At 38.5% G+C, this 20,745-nt stretch overlaps 1 protein-coding gene across 4 annotated transcripts in view; it reads left to right on the top strand.

The window, feature by feature from the left end:
* LOC128689246 (peroxisomal N(1)-acetyl-spermine/spermidine oxidase-like) overlaps positions 1 to 20,745 on the top strand; it is a 504,316-nt gene that overhangs the window by 60,346 nt on the left and 423,225 nt on the right. For all 4 annotated transcript variants that reach the window (XM_070086437.1, XM_070086436.1, XM_070086438.1 and 1 more), the window contains exon 4: positions 3,405 to 3,558. In XM_070086437.1, the coding sequence (XP_069942538.1) occupies positions 3,405 to 3,558 (154 nt within the window). The remainder of the gene's footprint in view (positions 1 to 3,404; positions 3,559 to 20,745) is intronic.

Consider the following 20,745-nt stretch of genomic DNA (forward strand, 5'->3'; position numbering starts at 1 on the left):
CCACTTATACTATGCATAGCATTACGGGCTGGCTTAAAATTAACTTAAGATTAATTAAGCAATGATGAAATCAGTGATAAAACATTAATGTAAACAGATTACTATAAAGCACAAGTGAGTATTACAAAGACAGGTCATATGGTTGCATTCAGTTAGGTAGTGATTCTGTTAGGTAGTGTATTTAAAAAATAATAAAGTTAGATTCGGTTTTAGGTTTAACATTTATGTGATATAATTGTGAGAAACATTTAAGATATACAATTTATAAGGTTCAGTTATTCAGTATTTATTTGGTTTTGGGTGAGTAAGTGGTCTTTGAGAAGAGACTTGAATTTATAAACAGGTAGTGTTTCTTTTATATTTACAGGTAATGAATTCCAGATTTTAGGGCCTTTTATGTGCATTGAGTTTTTGCATAGTGTGAGATGGACACGAGGAACATCAAAGAGTGATCTGTGCCTTGTGTTATGGTCATGTGTTCTGTTGAGGTTGGCAAGGAGATGTTTGAGGGGAGGGTTAATATCAGAGTTAAGTGTTCTATGTATGTAATAGGTGCAGTAATAAGTATGGATGTTTTGTATGGTGAGTAGGTTTAGTGTATTGAATATTGGTGGAGTGTGCTGCCTGTAGTGAGAATTTGTTATCATTCTAACTGCAGCCTTTTGTTGAGTAATTAGTGGTCTGAGATGGTTAATTGTTGTTGAGCCCCATGCACAAATTCCATAGGTAAGATAGGGGTAAATAAGAGAGTGATATAGGGCCAGGAGGGCTGACTGTGGAACATAGTACCGTATCTTCGATAGTATGCCTACAGTCTTGGATATTTTCTTAGAAATTTGTTGTATATGTGTATGAAATTTGAGTCTATTATCAAGGTGGATTCCTAAGAATTTTCCCTCTGTTAGTTTTGTGATAGGTGATCCGTTTATCATTATGTTAAGAGGGACATCTGTAGCTCTGTTACCAAACTGAATGAAGTAGGTTTTGTCAATGTTTAGTGTGAGTTTGTTAGTCCTCATCCAGGTAGATATTTTCTGTAATTCGGTATTTACAGTATTGGCTAGCGTGACTGGGCTCGGGTGAGAGAAGACGTATGTAGTGTCATCTGCAAATAGTGTGGGTTTGAGTAATTGTGAAGCATTTGGAAGGTCATTTATGTATAGGAGAAAGAGAAGAGGGCCAAGGACACTTCCCTGTGGGACACCAACTGTAATTGGTTGCGCAGAAGAGTTTGTATGAGAACACAAATACCTCTTTGATATCCCTCGTGTTTGAGCATCTATAGAAATTCTATGTAAATTAAAGGTCCCAAAATATGGAATAATTTAACAGATGAACTGAAAAATGGAAAACTCTTAACCAATTCAAAACTAAGTTAACCCTTTCAGGGTCCAAGGCCCAAATCTGGAGTCACGCACCAGTGTCCAAGAATTTTCAAAAAAAAAATTTGTTATTTTTTCTTATGAAATCGTAGAGAATCTTTTTGTGAAGGTAATAAAACAAAAAGTACAAAATTTGGTGGAAAATTGACGAAATTATGCTCTCGCGAATTTTGATGTGTCAGCGATATTTACGAATCGGTGATTTTGCCGACTTTGACTCCCATTTTAGGCCAATTACATTATTCCAATCAACCAAATTCTTAGCTATTTCACTAGTATTACTTCTATTCTATCGATTGAGCACAAGAAATCGTCAAGTCAACTGTTTCAACTACAAAATAAAGTGATCGGAAATTGTTAATTTGGCCAATTTAACACAAAGTTCAAAATATTCCATTTTCAAAATAGGGTCCAGAATAAACAATGTAGGCATTCCTGGCACTAAACTAACATTTCCTCTGTTCATTAGTTATGTTTTGAGGCTTTACAAATAAATTCCATTTTGATTTTTTATTCACATAATGAATTTTTATTCACACCAAAAAATAGAAGATTTACTGTTATGCAATACTGTAATAATTGTATAAATATCATCACCATATTTGTGAATGTATATTAGACCCACCAGCTGACGTGTATTAGACGTGTGAGGTCGTTTGTTTACTCTTGAATATCGGCAAAAATTTAACATTTCCGCTAATTTGAGCTCAGTTTCAAGCCATTTCCAGTGCTAAAACCAATCAAAATCATCTCTATTTCTGTAATATGTCTTCCATTCTATCAAATGAGACCAAGAAATCGCAAATACAACTATAAAAAACATACGAAAAAACACTGCAAAGTTGCTGTTTTAATCGAAAAATCATGATTTCATTTTTTTTCTCTCATTATACACAGTGTGCTGCAGGATCTGTTTTATGTGGTGCACACATACCACATAGATGTATTCTCTCATATCTAGGCCCAAATGTACCACTCACAGTTTATCAGAGTGAGCTGAGCTCATGACATAGATCTACGGTTTGGACACTCACCGTAAAGCCGTAGATCTACGGGACGGACCCTGAAAGGGTTAAAGCAGACACTATGTGCCTAAATACTGTAGTTAAATTGTTTGTAAATATCTTTTTCTTTTTGTATTAATTTCCCCTTATGAGTCGCACTGCTTCAATACGTACAGTGGAAGCTCGGTACTCCAGCAGCTCCCTATTCAAACAAAGCTCGGCACTCAACCAAACAAACACGACCTCCCAGAACCTCACTGTAAACTGTTTCATGTTTCTTTGCATTTTTGGTGTTTTTTTATATTTGTATAAATAAGTCACCATGGGGCCTACGAAGATTAGTGATAACAGCCAACAAAAAGAAAATTGGTTGGGAAGAATTTGTTCGATACTTGAACAGATCGGCACTCAAACAGCCTTCTGGAACGAATTAAGTTCGAGTACCAAGGTTCCACTGTATTCTGTACTGAATGTAACTTATAATGAAAAAAAAAATATCTGAGAACTTATGTGGCTGAATTTAACTTGATGAATTTTTTTATCGCCAGTTACCATGCTACTCTTTGAATCAAGTATCATAAATGGATGACACTATGTTAAATGATGTGCAAGTTTTTATGTTATACTCCGTTATGTTGCATCTTATTTTTATAAGCTGCAGATTTTCAGGAAGGTAGCATAGTGTACTGATCACAGTTGTATGGATCATGCTAGCAAGGTATACCAGTAATGGTATGTCTTATATGGCAGATTGTGGAGGAAGTAATAATTTATGGGTTTATTTGGAAAGTTGTTTTGCCAACATATGAAAGGAACTTAGAGCCAGCACACCGTACACTGTGGTGGATCTAAGTTCTGTGTACGAAAATAGAAATAGATTAATGATATTCAGTTTGATCTGTTTTGACAGTTCGCTGATACCCTTAAACTCAGACATTTAATTTGTCTATAAAACTTGTTTATAAATATTTACTCTGTTTTAGGGTTTGTGGTAATATTTTTAATATTTTTGTTTTAGGTGCAGGAAATACAGTTTTTGTGAGGCAGGATGGTGAGACAGTGGAAGAGGAAGTGCAAAATGCATTCATTATGACGTCTGCGAACATCTCTGAAAGTTTAGAGAATGATTGTGATAAATTCTCTGGCTCAATTGGGCAATATTATACAGAGAAGTAAGTGAAGTAAAGTTTGTAATATGGGTGTGGAGCAGTGATGAAATATTTACAAAGATTGGTTTGAACTGCATATTGCTTTATCATTGGATTGAAAACTTTTTTTTTTTTTTTTAACAAGTCGGCCGTCTCCCACCGAGGCAGGGTGACCCAAAGAGAAAGAAAATCCCCAAAAAGAAAATACTTTCATCATCATTCAACACTTTCACCTCACTCACGCATAATCACTGTTTTTGCAGAGGTGCCCAGAATACAACAGTTTAAAAGTATATACGTATAAAAATACACAATATATCTCTCCAAACTGCCAATATCCCAAACCCCTCCTTTAGAGTGAACATAAGAATGTAGGAACACTGCAGAAGGCCTACTGGCCCATACGAGGCAGGTCCTTATCAAAACGACATCTACCTAAAGCTACTCAAGAAATAACTCCCGTACCCCTTGACACCAATCAAACCCAGCCCCTCCCACTCATATATTTGTCCAGTCTCTTCTTAAAGCTACCCAAGGTCCTAGCCTCTATCACCCCACTGGGAAGACTGTTCCACGCATCTACAACTCTGTTAGAAAACCAGTACTTACCTATGTCCTTTCTAAATCTAAATTTATCCAACTTAAATCCATTATTCCTGGTTCTTACCTGGTTCGACACCCTCAGTACTTTATTAATGTCTCCCTTGTTTATGCCCGTCATCCACTTATACACTTCAATGATATCTCCCCTCATTCTACGCCTCTCCAGAGAGTGGAGATTTAAGGCTTTAAGTCTATCTTCATACGGGAGGTTCCTTACACAGTAAATCATTTTAGTCATTCTTCTCTGTATGTTCTCTAATGAGTCTATGTCCATCCTGTAGTAAGGGGACCAAAACTGAGCAGCATAATCTAAATGAGGCCTCACTAGTGATGTATAGAGCTGTAAAATAACTTTTGGACTTCTGTTACTTATACTTCTTGAGATAAATCCAAGTAATCTGTTGGCCTTGTTGCGCACACTAAGGCACTGCTGTCTTGGCTTTAGATTTCTGCTTACCATGACTCCCAAGTCTTTTTCACATTCTGTATGACCAAGCTCTACTTCACCTAGATTATAGCTTCGAGGGTTATTTTCATTACCAAGGGCAAGTACCTTACACTTATCCACATTAAACTTCATCTGCCATTTTTCAGACCAAGACATTAATTTGTTCAAATCGTCCTGGAGTTCATTGATATCCTCCTCAGAGTGAATTATACGGCCTATCTTTGTATCATCAGCAAATTTACTCATGTCACTAGTAATTCCTTCATCAAGGTCATTAATGTAAATTATGAACAGGAGAGGGCCTAAAACTGATCCTTGTGGAACGCCACTAGTGACTAATCCCCATTCAGATTTCACTCCATTAATGGTAACCCTCTGCTTTCTATTGGTAAGCCATGCCTCAATCCATGCTAGAACTTTACCTCCTATACCATGAGCTGCCACTTTTCTTAAGAGTCTCTTGTGAGGTACTCTGTCGAAGGCTTTACTAAAATCCAAATAAACAATATCATATTCCTTATCACTGTCAACTGCCTCAAATGTTCTATTGAAGAACGTCAGTAAGTTTGTCAGGCAGGAACGACCTCTCGTGAATCCATGCTGAGATTCATTTATCAAGTTATGCTCTTCAAGGTGACTTCTGATAATGTCAGCTATAATTGATTCTAATAACTTGCCCACTATAGATGTCAGGCTTATTGGACGGTAATTTGAAGGAGTGGACTTATCCCCTGATTTGAATATAGGAACCACATTAGCCATCTTCCACAACTCTGGCACAGCACTGGTAAGGATGGACGCATTGAATACACTCGTTAATGGCTGACTAAGCTCCATCTTGCATTCCTTAAGTACCCTTGAAAACAACTCATCGGGTCCCGGGGACTTATTTTGTTTCAGTTTGTCTATCTGTTTAATAACCATGTCCTTCGTGACAGTAATATTAGTTAACTTAAATTCATCAGGAACTAAATAATTGTTAATTACTGGAATCTCATTTACATCTTCCTGTGTAAAAACTGACAAAAAATAGTCATTAAATAAGGAACACATTTCCAGTTCATTATCCGTCAGCTGTCCATTCCCAGATTTCAGAGGTCCTACTTTTTCCTTCACCTTTGTCCTATACACTTGAAAGAACCCCTTTGGATTAGTCTTTGATTCATTAGCAACTCTAATTTCATAGTCACGTTTAGCCTTTCTAATCGCCTTTTTTACTTCTCTTTTAAGCTGAACATATTGGTCAGTAAGGTTAACCTCTCCTCTTCTGATGCGCCTATAAATTCCCCTTTTCTCCCCTAATAGATGCTTTAGCCTCCTGTTAACCCATTTGGGATCGTTATTATTTTATTTTTATTTTATTATCACACCGGCCGATTCCCACCAAGGCAGGGTGGCCCGAAAAAGAAAAACTTTCACCATCATTCACTCCATCACTGTCTTGCCAGAAGGGTGCTTTACACTACAGTTTTTAAACTGCAACATTAACACCCCTCCTTCAGAGTGCAGGCACTGTACTTCCCATCTCCAGGACTCAAGTCCGGCCTGCCGGTTTCCCTGAATCCCTTCATAAATGTTACCTTGCTCACACTCCAACAGCACGTCAAGTATTAAAAACCATTTGTCTCCATTCACTCCTATCAAACACGCTCACGCACGCCTGCTGGAAGTCCAAGCCCCTCGCACACAAAACCTCCTTTACCCCCTCCCTCCAACCCTTCCTAGGCCGACCCCTACCCCGCCTTCCTTCCACTACAGACTGATACACTCTTGAAGTCATTCTGTTTCGCTCCATTCTCTCTACATGTCCGAACCACCTCAACAACCCTTCCTCAGCCCTCTGGACAACAGTTTTGGTAATCCCGCACCTCCTCCTAACTTCCAAACTACGAATTCTCTGCATTATATTCACACCACACATTGCCCTCAGACATGACATCTCCACTGCCTCCAGCCTTCTCCTCGCTGCAACATTCATCACCCACGCTTCACACCCATATAAGAGCGTTGGTAAAACTATACTCTCATACATTCCCCTCTTTGCCTCCAAGGACAAAGTTCTTTGTCTCCACAGACTCCTAAGTGCACCACTCACTCTTTTTCCCTCATCAATTCTATGATTCACCTCATCTTTCATAGACCCATCCGCTGACACGTCCACTCCCAAATATCTGAATACGTTCACCTCCTCCATACTCTCTCCCTCCAATCTGATATTCAATCTTTCATCACCTAATCTTTTTGTTATCCTCATAACCTTACTCTTTCCTGTATTCACCTTTAATTTTCTTCTTTTGCACACCCTACCAAATTCATCCACCAATCTCTGCAACTTCTCTTCAGAATCTCCCAAGAGCACAGTGTCATCGGCAAAGAGCAGCTGTGACAACTCCCACTTTGTGTGTGATTCTTTATCTTTTAACTCCACGCCTCTTGCCAAGACCCTCGCATTTACTTCTCTTACAACCCCATCTATAAATATATTAAACAACCACGGTGACATCACACATCCTTGTCTAAGGCCTACTTTTACTGGGAAAAAATTTCCCTCTTTCCTACATACTCTAACTTGAGCCTCACTATCCTCGTAAAAACTCTTCACTGCTTTCAGTAACCTACCTCCTACACCATACACTTGCAACATCTGCCACATTGCCCCCCTATCCACCCTGTCATACGCCTTTTCCAAATCCATAAATGCCACAAAGACCTCTTTAGCCTTATCTAAATACTGTTCACTTATATGTTTCACTGTAAACACCTGGTCCACACACCCCCTACCTTTCCTAAAGCCTCCTTGTTCATCTGCTATCCTATTCTCCGTCTTACTCTTAATTCTTTCAATTATAACTCTACCATACACTTTACCAGGTACACTCAACAGACTTATCCCCCTATAATTTTTGCACTCTCTTTTATCCCCTTTGCCTTTATACAAAGGGACTATGCATGCTCTCTGCCAATCCCTAGGTACCTTACCCTCTTCCATACATTTATTAAATAATTGCACCAACCACTCCAAAACTATATCCCCACCTGCTTTTAACATTTCTATCTTTATCCCATCAATCCCGGCTGCCTTACCCCCTTTCATTTTACCTACTGCCTCACGAACTTCCCCCACACTCACAACTGGCTCTTCCTCACTCCTACAAGATGTTATTCCTCCTTGCCCTATACACGAAATCACAGCTTCCCTATCTTCATCAACATTTAACAATTCCTCAAAATATTCCTTCCATCTTCCCAATACCTCTACCTCTCCATTTAATAACTCTCCTCTCCTATTTTTAACTGACAAATCCATTTGTTCTCTAGGCTTTCTTAACTTGTTAATCTCACTCCAAAACTTTTTCTTATTTTCAACAAAATTTGTTGATAACATCTCACCCACTCTCTCATTTGCTCTCTTTTTACATTGCTTCACCACTCTCTTAACTTCTCTCTTTTTCTCCATATACTCTTCCCTCCTTGCATCACTTCTACTTTGTAAAAACTTCTCATATGCTAACTTTTTCTCCCTTACTACTCTCTTTACATCATCATTCCACCAATCGCTCCTCTTCCCTCCTGCACCCACTTTCCTGTAACCACAAACTTCTGCTGAACACTCTAACACTACATTTTTAAACCTACCCCATACCTCTTCGACCCCATTGCCTATGCTCTCATTAGCCCATCTATCCTCCAATAGCTGTTTATATCTTACCCTAACTGCCTCCTCTTTTAGTTTATAAACCTTCACCTCTCTCTTCCCTGATGCTTCTATTCTCCTTGTATCCCATCTACCTTTTACTCTCAGTGTAGCTACAACTAGAAAGTGATCTGATATATCTGTGGCCCCTCTATAAACATGTACATCCTGAAGTCTACTCAACAGTCTTTTATCTACCAATACATAATCCAACAAACTACTGTCATTTCGCCCTACATCATATCGTGTATACTTATTTATCCTCTTTTTCTTAAAATATGTATTACCTATAACTAAACCCCTTTCTATACAAAGTTCAATCAAAGGGCTCCCATTATCATTTACACCTGGCACCCCAAACTTACCTACCACACCCTCTCTAAAAGTTTCTCCTACTTTAGCATTCAAGTCCCCTACCACAATTACTCTCTCACTTGGTTCAAAGGCTCCTATACATTCACTTAACATCTCCCAAAATCTCTCTCTCTCCTCTGCATTCCTCTCTTCTCCAGGTGCATACACGCTTATTATGACCCACTTCTCGCATCCAACCTTTACTTTAATCCACATAATTCTTGAATTTACACATTCATATTCTCTTTTCTCCTTCCATAACTGATCATTTAACATTACTGCTACCCCTTCCTTTGCTCTAACTCTCTCAGATACTCCAGATTTAATCCCATTTATTTCCCTAATTTCTCTCTGGGGAATGTATATACTCTGGGCACTGTGTACATTATTAAGAAAACAATCATAAAAGCAGATCCCTTCATATTCATAAGTATGATTATCGTCAATAAAATAATTAGCTAGATAACCCCAATCAAGATTAGACAGATGTTCCCTAAGTCCATTATAATCGGCAGAACGAAAATCAGGGATTTTTACTGTATTATCATTATTCTTGCATTCCCAATTAATGCTAAAAGTGATGGATTTGTGATCACTTGCACCAAGCTCTTCAGTGATCTCCAGATTATTCACGAGTGTTTCCTTATTTGACAAGACTAGGTCTAGCAAATTATTACCCCTGGTAGGCTCAGTTACGCTCTGTTTCAGAAAACGGTCCTGAACTGTTTCCATAAAGTCACTGGACTCTAGATTACCTGTCAAAGAATTCCAGTCAATTTGACTAAAGTTAAAGTCCCCTACTATGACTATGTTACTGTATCCAGAAGCCCTAACAATTTCGTCCCAAAGAAGTCTCCCTCTATCGTGATCCAAGCCTGGAGGTCGGTATATTACACCTAGAATTAGTTTTTCTTGACCCTCCACGAACTCTACCCAAACAGACTCTGTTACTGCTCCATCTATTTTTATACCTGTTTTTATGCAACAATTAATATTTTCTCGAACATACAATGCAACTCCTCCCCCCTTCCCATTACATCTATCCACATTGAACAACTTAAATCCCTGAATATTACACTCAGCAGTCATATCCCGACTCTTTAAATCATACCACGTTTCAGTTAATGCAATGAAATCAAAGTTCCCAGCACATGCTACCAAACGTAGTTCATTAATTTTATTTCTTGCACTTCGACTGTTAGCATAAAATACCATCATATGTTTTTTCTTCTGCACATTTTTCCTACTCATCTTTGTTTTTACACAATTTCTGAAATTATCATTACACAGAGTTACTCCATGACAGTTACTATTAAGATTCTTAATATCAGAGCATAAGTCAATATATCCATACTCATTATTAATCATTTCTAAACCCATACCTCTAACTAATCCTAGTTTAAAGTCCTAACAACCCCCTCAACTGAGTTAGCAAGAAAACCCACACCTGCCCTGGATAAGTGAGCCCCATCCCTGGCATACATGTCATTTCGGCCATAGAAGTTGTCCCAGTTGTCAATGAATGGTACTGCATTATCCTTACAGTGTTTATCCAGCCAACAATTAATACCAATTGCTCTGGACAACCATTCATTACCAACACCTCTTCTTGGCAAAATGCCACATATAACAGGGCGCCCCCCCCTTCTTCCTAATTATGTCTATAGCTGTCCTGAACTTTCTAACTAAATCCTCACTTCTACGCTTGCCTACATCATTGCCTCCAGCACTGAGGCAAATAATAGGATTGATCCCATTACCGTTCATGATGTTGTCAAGCCGGCTAACAATGTCCTCCATCCCAAGGCATTGTACTTCCCATTTCCAGGACTCAAGTCCGGTTATATAAAATAACCGGTTTCCCTGAATCCCTTCACTAAATATTACCCTGCTCACACTCCAACAGATCGTCAGGTCCCAAATACCATTTGTCTCCATTCACTCCTATCTAACACGCTCACGCACGCTTGCTGGAAGTCCAAACCCCTCACCCACAACACCTCATTTACCTCCTCCCTCCAACCTTTTCAAGGACGACCCCTACCCCGCCTTCCTTCCCCTACAGATTTATATGCTCTCCATGTCATTCTACTTTGATCCATTCTCTCTAAATGATCAAACCACCTCAACAAACCCTCTTCAGCCCTATGACTAATACTTTTATTAACTCCACACCTTCTCCTAATTTCCACACTCCGAATTTTCTACATAATATTTACACCACACATTGCTCTTAGACAGGACATCTCCACTGCCTCCAACCGCCTCCTTGCTGCAGCATTTACAACCCAAGCTTCACACCCATATAAGAGTGTTGGTACTACTATACTTTCATACATTCCCTTCTTTGCCTCCATAGATAACATTTTTTGCCTCCACATATACCTCAATGCACCACTCACCTTTTTTCCTTCAATTCTATGATTAACCACATCCTTCATAAATCCATTCGCTGACACGTCAACTCCCAAATATCTGAAAACATTCACTTCTTCCATACTCCTCCTCCCCAATTTGATATCCAATTTTTCTTTATCTAAATCATTTGATACTCTCATCACCTTACTCTTTTCTATGTTCACTTTCAACTTTCTGCCTTTACACACATTCCCAAATTCGTCCATTAACCTTTGCAATTTTTCTTTAGAATCTCCCATAAGCACAGTATCATCAGCAAAAAATAACTGTGTCACTTCCCATTTTATATTTAATTCCCCATAATTTAATCCCACCCCTCTCCCGAACACCCTAGCATTTACTTCTTTTACAACCCCATCTATAAATATATTAAACAACCATGGTGACATTACACATCCCTGTCTAAGACCTACTTTTACCGGGAAGTAGTCTCCCTCTCTTCTACACACCCTAACCTGAGCCTCACTATCCTCATAAAAACTCTTTATAGCATTTAGTAACTTACTACCTATTCCATATACTTGCAACATCTGCCACATTGCTCCTCTATCCACTCTATCATATGCCTTTTCTAAATCCATAAATGCAATAAAAACTTCCCTACCTTTATCTAAATACTGCTCACATATATGCTTCAATGGATTGAAAACATTGAGAGTTAATACAGGGATGCCAGTGGACCATTTGAATTGTTATCTCTGTGATCTTTTAAGAGACAGCCAGTGAATAATTGATGGAGAATGTTTTCTTTAGGGTACACATTGGTAACTACACTGAATGTACCTACTGCCTTTGCACCTGTCAACCTTCTCTGCCATACAGATTTTCCTTATTTCATTAATAGTGAACCTACTATGATAATTCATAAGTTTGGTAAACCCCACAACAAATACCAGTGGAAGGTTAATTTCTCTTTTAGAAGCATTTGACAAATGTCCAAATTTTTAATGAAAATCAGCTAATTCACTTTTGTAGAGGAACTCTTCATAGGTTTTAACTCTTTCTGGGTCGTGACCCCTGCTCTCAAACTTGCTCTCAGGGGGTCGCAAAATTTAAAAAAATTAAAATTTCTTATGAAATGGTAGAGAATCTTTTTCTGAAGGTAATAAAACAAAAAGTACACAATTTGATGGAAAACTGATGAAGTTACGCTTTCACAAATTTTGCTGTGTCAACGATATTTATGCATCGGTGATTTCGTCCACTTTGAGTCCAATTTCATACCAATTCTTAGCTATTTTGCTAGTATGTCTTCTATTCTGTTGATTGAGTACAAGAAACTGCCCATTTAACTATTTAAATTACCCAGTAAAGTGATCAGAAATTGGTAATTTGGACAACTTCTATTGCTAACTGAATATGTTAGTGTAAACTTGTTATCTTGCATTTATATGCATTTATTAGTGGAAAAAAAAGGGTGTTCCACTTTACGACAATTTCTGCTTTATGGCGGTAGCCTGGAACCTAACCTGCCGCATAAGTGGGGTCTTACTGTATACAAAGGGACAAAAGGTGCATATACTTCACTCTTCTTAATAGTACAGTGGACCCCCACATACTGTTGGCATCACATAACGTTAAATCCACATACCGATACATTTTATCGCTAAGATTTTGCCTCGCATACCGCTAAAAAACCCGCTCAACGCTATTCGTCCAAGACGTGTCTAATGTGCGGCCTGAGCCAGCCTCACATGTTCCGCCGATGGCATTGTTTACAAGCCAGCCTCCGCGGTAACATCCAAGCATACAATCGGAACATTTCGTATTATTACAGCGTTTTTGGTGATTTTATCTGCAAAATAAGTGACCATGGGCCCCAAGAAAGCTTCTAGTGCCAACCCTGTGGTAAAAAGGGTGAGAAATATTATCGAAATACTGTGGTACCATGGTCAACTGCTGATGCTGCTGCTGCTGTAGCACTGTCAGCTGCTGCTGCTGCTGTAGCACTGTCTGCTGCTGCTGTAGCACTGTCAGCTGCTGCTGCTGCTGTAGCACCGTCAGCTGCTGCTGCTGCTGTAGTACCGTCTGCTGCTGCTGTAGCACCGTCTGCTGCTGCTGTAGCACTGTCAGCTGCTGCTGTAGCACTGTCAGCTGCTGCTGCTGCTGCTGCTGTAGCACTGTCAGCTGCTGCTGCTGTAGCACCGTTGTTGGTGTGGCTTATTGAGAATACCAAGAAACAATTAACCCCAGAGGGTTAGCCACCCAGGATAACTCAAAAAAGTCAGTGTCATCGAAGACTGTCTAACTTATTTCCATTGGGATTCTTAATCTTGTCTCCCAGGATGCAACCCACACCAGTCGACTAACACCCAGGTGAACAGGGAAAAATGCCTGGAACTAGTGCTCATATTGGTGAATTTAAAGCCAGCAAAGGTTGGTTTGAGAGATTTAAGAATCGTAGTGGCATACACAGTGTGATAAGGCCTGTTCTGGAAGAAAATGCCAAACAGGACCTACAGTACTCAGGAGGAAAAGGCACTCCCAGGACACAGTGTCTCATTAGTCATTGCTGCATCTTCAATAAAGGTGAGTGTCATTTATTCTTCATTTAGTAGAGTAGTACATGCACAGTATATATTGTGCATGTACTACTCTACTATTGTGCATGTATCCTTCTCTTTGTGTGTAGGAAAATGTATATTTCATGTGGTTAAAATTTTTTTTTCATACTTTTAGGTGTCTTGCACGGATTAATTTGATTTCCATTATTTCTTATGGGGAAAATTAATTCGCATAACGATAATTTCGCATAACAATGAGCTCTCAGGAACGGATTAATATCGTTATGCGGGGGTCCACTGTATGTATTAAAAAGGATTTCAGTGTTGCCAAGAGAATTGTTTTGTATGCAAAAGGTAAAATGGACTTTGGTGATCTACTTTTAGTGGATAATTTGTTATGTCACTAACAGAAACACTGCTGCATTGTTTCAGGGCTACAGAAGTGTAACTAAAAAATGCAACTTGGCACCCCTCAAGGTGGTGTGTTAAGTCTTGTTCAGTTTAATATACTGTATTAATCTATGCTGTACTAAAACAGTGATACCAGATACCCCCAGTAATATCACAGTCAGCTGTGCTGGTGAGATTCTTGTTCATACTAAAACATTTTGGAAAATGGAAACCAGTTGTGAATAAAATTCACCAACAATATAAAATGGACTTAACCTTTTGACTGTCGCAACCCCAAATCCTGAGGTGTCTCCTGGTGTCGCAAAATTTCAGAAAAAAAAAATATTTTTTCTTTTGAAATGATAGAGAAACTTTTCCCAATTGTAATGCCACCAAAATAACAAAATTGATGGAAAACTGATGGAATTATGCTCTTGCGAAGTTAGCAACCTCAGCGATATTTATGAATTGGCGATTTCGCCCACTTTGAGCCCTATTTTCGGCTAATTCCATTGTTCCAGTAGACCAAACTCATAGCTGTTTCTTTAGAACTCCATTTTTTTCTATCGATTGAGTACAGTAACGCCCCGCTTTATGGCGTTTCGCTTTATGGCATTCCGCTAATACGGTCATTTCAAATTATGACCAAAACTCGCTCTACGGCTCCCCCCACCTGACTTTCTAATACGGTCATCGCGCCCCACCCGGTTTGTTTACATTGTCTGTGAGATCTGTAAGCGCTAAATCTCTCCATTATGTCTGGAAACTCCAAAATTTTAAGTGTTTTTGAAAGTTATTTCATATTTTATATATACTCTGATAATTATACTTATGTATACCTGTACTTAAATAAACTTACACACTGTGCTGACGTGCAGGTACACATTAAAATCAGTAAGAGTGTTTTATGTCTCCAGACGTCATATTAGTAATGATAATAATAATCACCGAGTCTCATTTAAATGCCATATATTACGTTAATATACACATTTTCATTAATCCATTTATGATATTTTTTCAAAATTATATAATAAACACGATGCATAACATATAAATATGATAAATACACCCCACAGTAGAATAAATAAACATAAATATGAGATGCGGTAGCAGACGACTTGCACAAGTCACCGAGTCTAGGACAAGGAGGAATAACATCTTGTAGGAGTGAGGAAGAGCCAGTTGTGAGTGTGGGGGAAGTTCGTGAGGCAGTAGGTAAAATGAAAGGGGGTAAGGCAGCCGGGATTGATGGGATAAAGATAGAAATGTTAAAAGCAGGTGGGGATATAGTTTTGGAGTGGTTGGTGCAATTATTTAATAAATGTATGGAAGAGGGTAAGGTACCTAGGGATTGGCAGAGAGCATGCATAGTTCCTTTGTATAAAGGCAAAGGGGATAAAAGAGAGTGCAAAAATTATAGGGGGATAAGTCTGCTGAGTATACCTGGTAAAGTGTATGGTAGAGTTATTATTGAAAGAATTAAGAGTAAGACGGAGAATAGGATAGCAGATGAACAAGGAGGCTTTAGGAAAGGTAGGGGGTGTGTGGACCAGGTGTTTACAGTGAAACATATAAGTGAACAGTATTTAGATAAGGCTAAAGAGGTCTTTGTGGCATTTATGGATTTGGAAAAGGCGTATGACAGGGTGGATAGGGGGGCAATGTGGCAGATGTTGCAAGTGTATGGTGTAGGAGGTAGGTTACTGAAAGCAGTGAAGAGTTTTTACGAGGATAGTGAGGCTCAAGTTAGAGTATGTAGGAAAGAGGGAATTTATTTCCCAGTAAAAGTAGGCCTTAGACAAGGATGTGTGATGTCACCGTGGTTGTTTAATATATTTATAGATGGGGTTGTAAGAGAAGTAAATGCGAGGGTCTTGGCAAGAGGCGTGGAGTTAAAAGATAAAGAATCACACATAAAGTGGGAGTTGTCACAGTTGCTCTTTGCTAATGACACTGTGTTCTTGGGAGATTCTGAAGAGAAGTTGCAGACATTGGTGGATGAATTTGGTAGAGTGTGCAAAAGAAGAAAATTGAAAGTGAATACAGGAAAGAGTAAGGTTATGAGGATAACAAAAAGATTAGGTGATGAAAGATTGGATATCAGATTGGAGGGAGAGAGTATGGAGGAGGTGAATGTATTCAGATATTTGGGAGTGGACGTGTCAGCGGATGGGTCTATGAAAGATGAGGTGAATCATAGAATTGATGAGGGGAAAAGAGTGAGTGGTGCACTTAGGAGTCTGTGGAGACAAAGAACTTTGTCCTTGGAGGCAAAGAGGGGAATGTATGAGAGTATAGTTTTACCAACGCTCTTATATGGGTGTGAAGCATGGGTGATGAATGTTGCAGCGAGAAGGCTGGAGGCAGTGGAGATGTCATGTCTGAGAGCAATGTATGGTGTGAATATAATGCAGAGAATTCATAGTTTGGAAGTTAGGAGGAGGTGCGGGATTACCAAAACTGTTGTCCAGAGGGCTGAGGAAGGGTTGTTGAGGTGGTTCGGACATGTAGAGAGAATGGAGGGAAACAGAATGACTTCAAGAGTGTATCAGTCTGTAGTGGAAGGAAGACGGGGTAGGGGTCGGCCTAGGAAAGGATGGAGGGAGGGGGTAAAGGAGGTTTTGTGTGCGAGGGGCTTGGACTTCCAGCAGGCATGCGTGAGCGTGTTTGATAGGAGTGAATGGAGACAAATGGTTTTTAATACTTGACGTGCTGTTGGAGTGTGAGCAAAGTAACATTTATGAAGGGGTTCAGGGAAACCGGCAGGCTGGACTTGAGTCCTGGAGATGGGAAGTACATTGCCTGCACTCTGAAGGAGGGGTGTTAATGTTGCAGTTTAAAAACTGTAGTGTAAAGCACCCTTCTGGCAAGACAGTGATGGAGTGAATGATGGTGAAAGTTTTTCTTTTTCGGGCCACCCTGCCTTGGTGGGAATCGGCCAGTGTGATAATAATAAAAAAAATATCACCGAGTCTCATTAAATGTCGTATATTACGTTAATATACACATTTTCATTAATCCATCCATGATATTTTTTTCAAAATTATATAATAAACACGATACATAACATATAAAGATGATAAATACACCCTACAATAGAATAAATAAACATAAATATGAGATGTGGGAGCCAGATAACTTGTACAAGTGATGCCAAGAATAACATTTTCTCTAATCTAACATAAGAGAAAATGTGTTACTGGGCGTAACTGTAGAAAATTATTCCTTTCGTATGTATGTAAGTAAGTTTATTCAGGTATACACAAATACAGTTACAAAGATTATCATACATAACAGCATATGTGTAGAAAACCTAGGATAACCCAAAAAAGTCAGACAGAGTGACTTATTTCCATTGCCTTCACTCAGAGCATCATTTCTTCTCAAAATGATGTTACATGAGAATGGGAGTGTTCTTCTTTATTTATTCTACCGTATCAATGTAGAGACAACCTGTACACAATATAACTTGTACACAAACCAGACGTGTACACTTTGTTTGTTTACAAAACTTACCTTCGCCTGGTTTGTTTTCATAACTCTGCGCCTGTCCTCTCTCATGCACTCATTCTTTCTCTCTCATTTATTCATTTTATCTCATTTACTTACTCCTGACCCTACATTAAGACTACAAATATTTTAAAGTAAGTAATGAGTGAACTGTATATACATTTTATTGCTCTGGGATGCTTAAATATCATAGAATATATGTGTGGGTGGGTTGGCCTGGTATGGTAGCCCAGCTGACTACCATACATACCACACTTGATTTTTTTACAATAAATACTACTCATCTCACCCTAGATTAAGACTACAAATATTTTAAAGTAAGTAATGAGTAAACTGTATATGCATTTTATCACTCTGGGATGCTTAAATGTAATAGAATATTATGTGTAGGTGGGGTGGCCTGGTATGGTAGCCCAGCTGACAACCATACATACCACACTTGATTTCTTACAATAAATACTACTTGTGTCACCCTAGATTAAGACTATAAATATTTTAAGGTAAGTAATGAGTGTACTATGTGTGTATTGTACTTTTTTATTGTTTTTTGATGCCTAGTTCTATTGCTAACTTAATATGTGTTAGTGTAAACTTGTTATCTAGTATTTGTATGCGTTTATAAGTGGAAAAAAAGGGTGTTCCACTTTACAGCGATTTCCACTTTACGGCGGTAGCCTGGAACCTAACCTGCCGTATAAGTGGGGCCTTACTGTACAAGAAATTGCCCATTTACCGATTTCAACTACCCAATAATGTGGTCAGAAATTTGCAATTTGGCCAATTTCACGAAAATTAAAAAATATGACAATTTCAAAATAGGGTCCAGAATGAACAATGCAGACATTCCTGACTCTAAAATAACATTTTCTTTGTTCATCAGTCATGTCTCCAGGCCCCTCTGATATTACTCTTGCTTTCTATTTTGAATTTTTATTCAAGCAAAAAATAGATTTACTGTTATGCAGATTACTGTAATATTGTAATAATTGTATAAATAATGTCAAACCATTCATGACTGCATATTAGAATGGCTACTTGGACATTTATTGGAAAATGACATCATTTGTTTACTTTTGAACATCGGCAAAAATCAAACATTTTCCCTACTTTGAGCTCCATTTCAAGGTTCTTTTCATAGTAAAACCAATCAAAATCACCTCTGTTTCTATAATATGTTTTCCATTCTGTCAAATGAGACCAAGAAAATGAGAATACAACCATAAATACTATAAGAAAATAGACCACAAAGTTGGCATTTTAATTAAAAAAAATGGTCGGAGTTTTTTTTTTCTCATTATGCACTGCATGCTCCAGGATTTTTTTTATATGGTGCACACTGACCACACAGACCCATTCTCTCACATGTGGGCCTACCAGCTTTCTCCTGCTTGATTTGAATCCACTAGAATTTGTGAGTATATACAGTGGACCCCTGTTAGCGATATTTTTTCATTCCAGAAGTATGTTCAGGTGCCAGTACTGATCGAATTTGTTCCCATAAGGAATATTGTGAAGTAGGTTAGTCCATTTCAGACCCCCAAACATACACGTACAAACGCACTTACATAAATACACTTACATAATTGGTCGCATTGGGAGGTGATCGTTAAGCGGGGGTCCACTGTATATGTCAAAACGGTGGCTCATAAGACGTATATATACGACCAAAACAGTCAAAAGGTTAAAACTCTCAGAAAAGTTGTGGTGTATGATCCTAACTTTGGTGTAAATGATGCACTGGTATATACTTTATGTAAGAATATTGATAGATTATTATTAACCAGTTATAACCATTTCACTGTCTCATAAAGATCTACATCACTGAGGTTACTGTCACTGAAGTAGATCAACATCACTGAGGTCAGTGCCATTGAAGTAGATCAACATTACTGAGGTCAGTGCCATTGAAGTAGATCTACATCACTGAGGTCAGTGCCATTGAAGTAGATCTACATCACTGAGGTCAGTGCCATTGAAGTAGATCTACATCACTGAGGTCAGTGCCATTGAAGTAGATCTACATCACTGAGGTCAGTGCCATTGAAGTAGATCTACATCACTGAGGTCAGTGCCATTGAAGTAGATCTACATCACTGAGGTCAGTGCCATTGAAGTAGATCTACATCACTGAGGTCAGTGCCACTGAAGTAGATCTACATCACTGACGTCAGCACCACTGAAGTAGATCAACATCACTGAGGTCAGTGTAGCTCACAGTTCTACATCACTGAGACTAGTGCTGCTTACGTAGAGCTACGTCTTAATCATAGGGCATCCATAAATGCTGTGGTAAATTCTGGCACAGATGTGACAGATTGGGTCTGTGTGGTGGGTATGCATAGTACAAAAAGAAAGTCCTGCCCGTCACATTGTGTTTGGGTTAAAATAATGACTTTGAGGCATATTTTCTAGGGTAGTGCTCATGGTTTTATTATCTGCTGCTTGGTGTCATTTGATAAACAAAATAAAGATGTTTTTGAATGGCTTTAGGTCAGAAATAGCCTGAAATAAGCCCCAAAGCAATGGAAATATTCAGTTTTTGGTGATTTTCATTCTTGGTTATATTTTATTACCTGAGAAATAGGGCAAAACTTATTTTTTTGTGTGTGAAATCAAAATGTGGGGGGAAGGCATTTCTTATACAGGAGAGGCCTGGGATTGTGATTAATGAAGAAAGGAAAGGTTATTTAGTGGCTGGAACGCCTGCACTGTTTATTTCAGACTCTGCTTTTAAATGGGAACTTGTTAAATTTTATATAAAACTGGGCAAATAAGTGACTTTTGGGCACTTTATGGGGCATGCTAGTGAAATAGTGAGGAATTAGGTCAAGTTGGACAATAAGCCTCATAGTGGGTGAAATTGCAGTTGCATAAACTGCTCCCTAACCTCCAGTTTTATGCCTGCATAATTCCATATGTTTTCAATTATATTTTGCATTTTTGGTGTCATTACCTTTAGAAAAAAGATTCTCTACCATTTTAGAAGATAATTTTTTTTTTAAACTGCAACACTGATGGGATTTTTAACCCTTTCACTGTCAAGACCCTCACAAACTTGCTCTCACTGTTGAAGAATTTTCAGAAAAAAAAAAATTCTTATGAAATGATAGTCTGTTCTCAATGGTAATGAAACCAAAAGTACAAAATTTGATGGAAAACATATGAAATCATGCTCTCGCATATTTAGCAGTCCCGGCGATATTTATGCATTGGCGATTTCACCCAATTTGAGTCCTATTTTGGGCCAATTCCATTATTCCAGTCAACTATATTCATAGCAATTTGACTAG

This window comes from Cherax quadricarinatus, chromosome 18, assembly GCF_038502225.1.
Source record: "Cherax quadricarinatus isolate ZL_2023a chromosome 18, ASM3850222v1, whole genome shotgun sequence".
NCBI lineage: Eukaryota > Metazoa > Arthropoda > Malacostraca > Decapoda > Parastacidae > Cherax > Cherax quadricarinatus.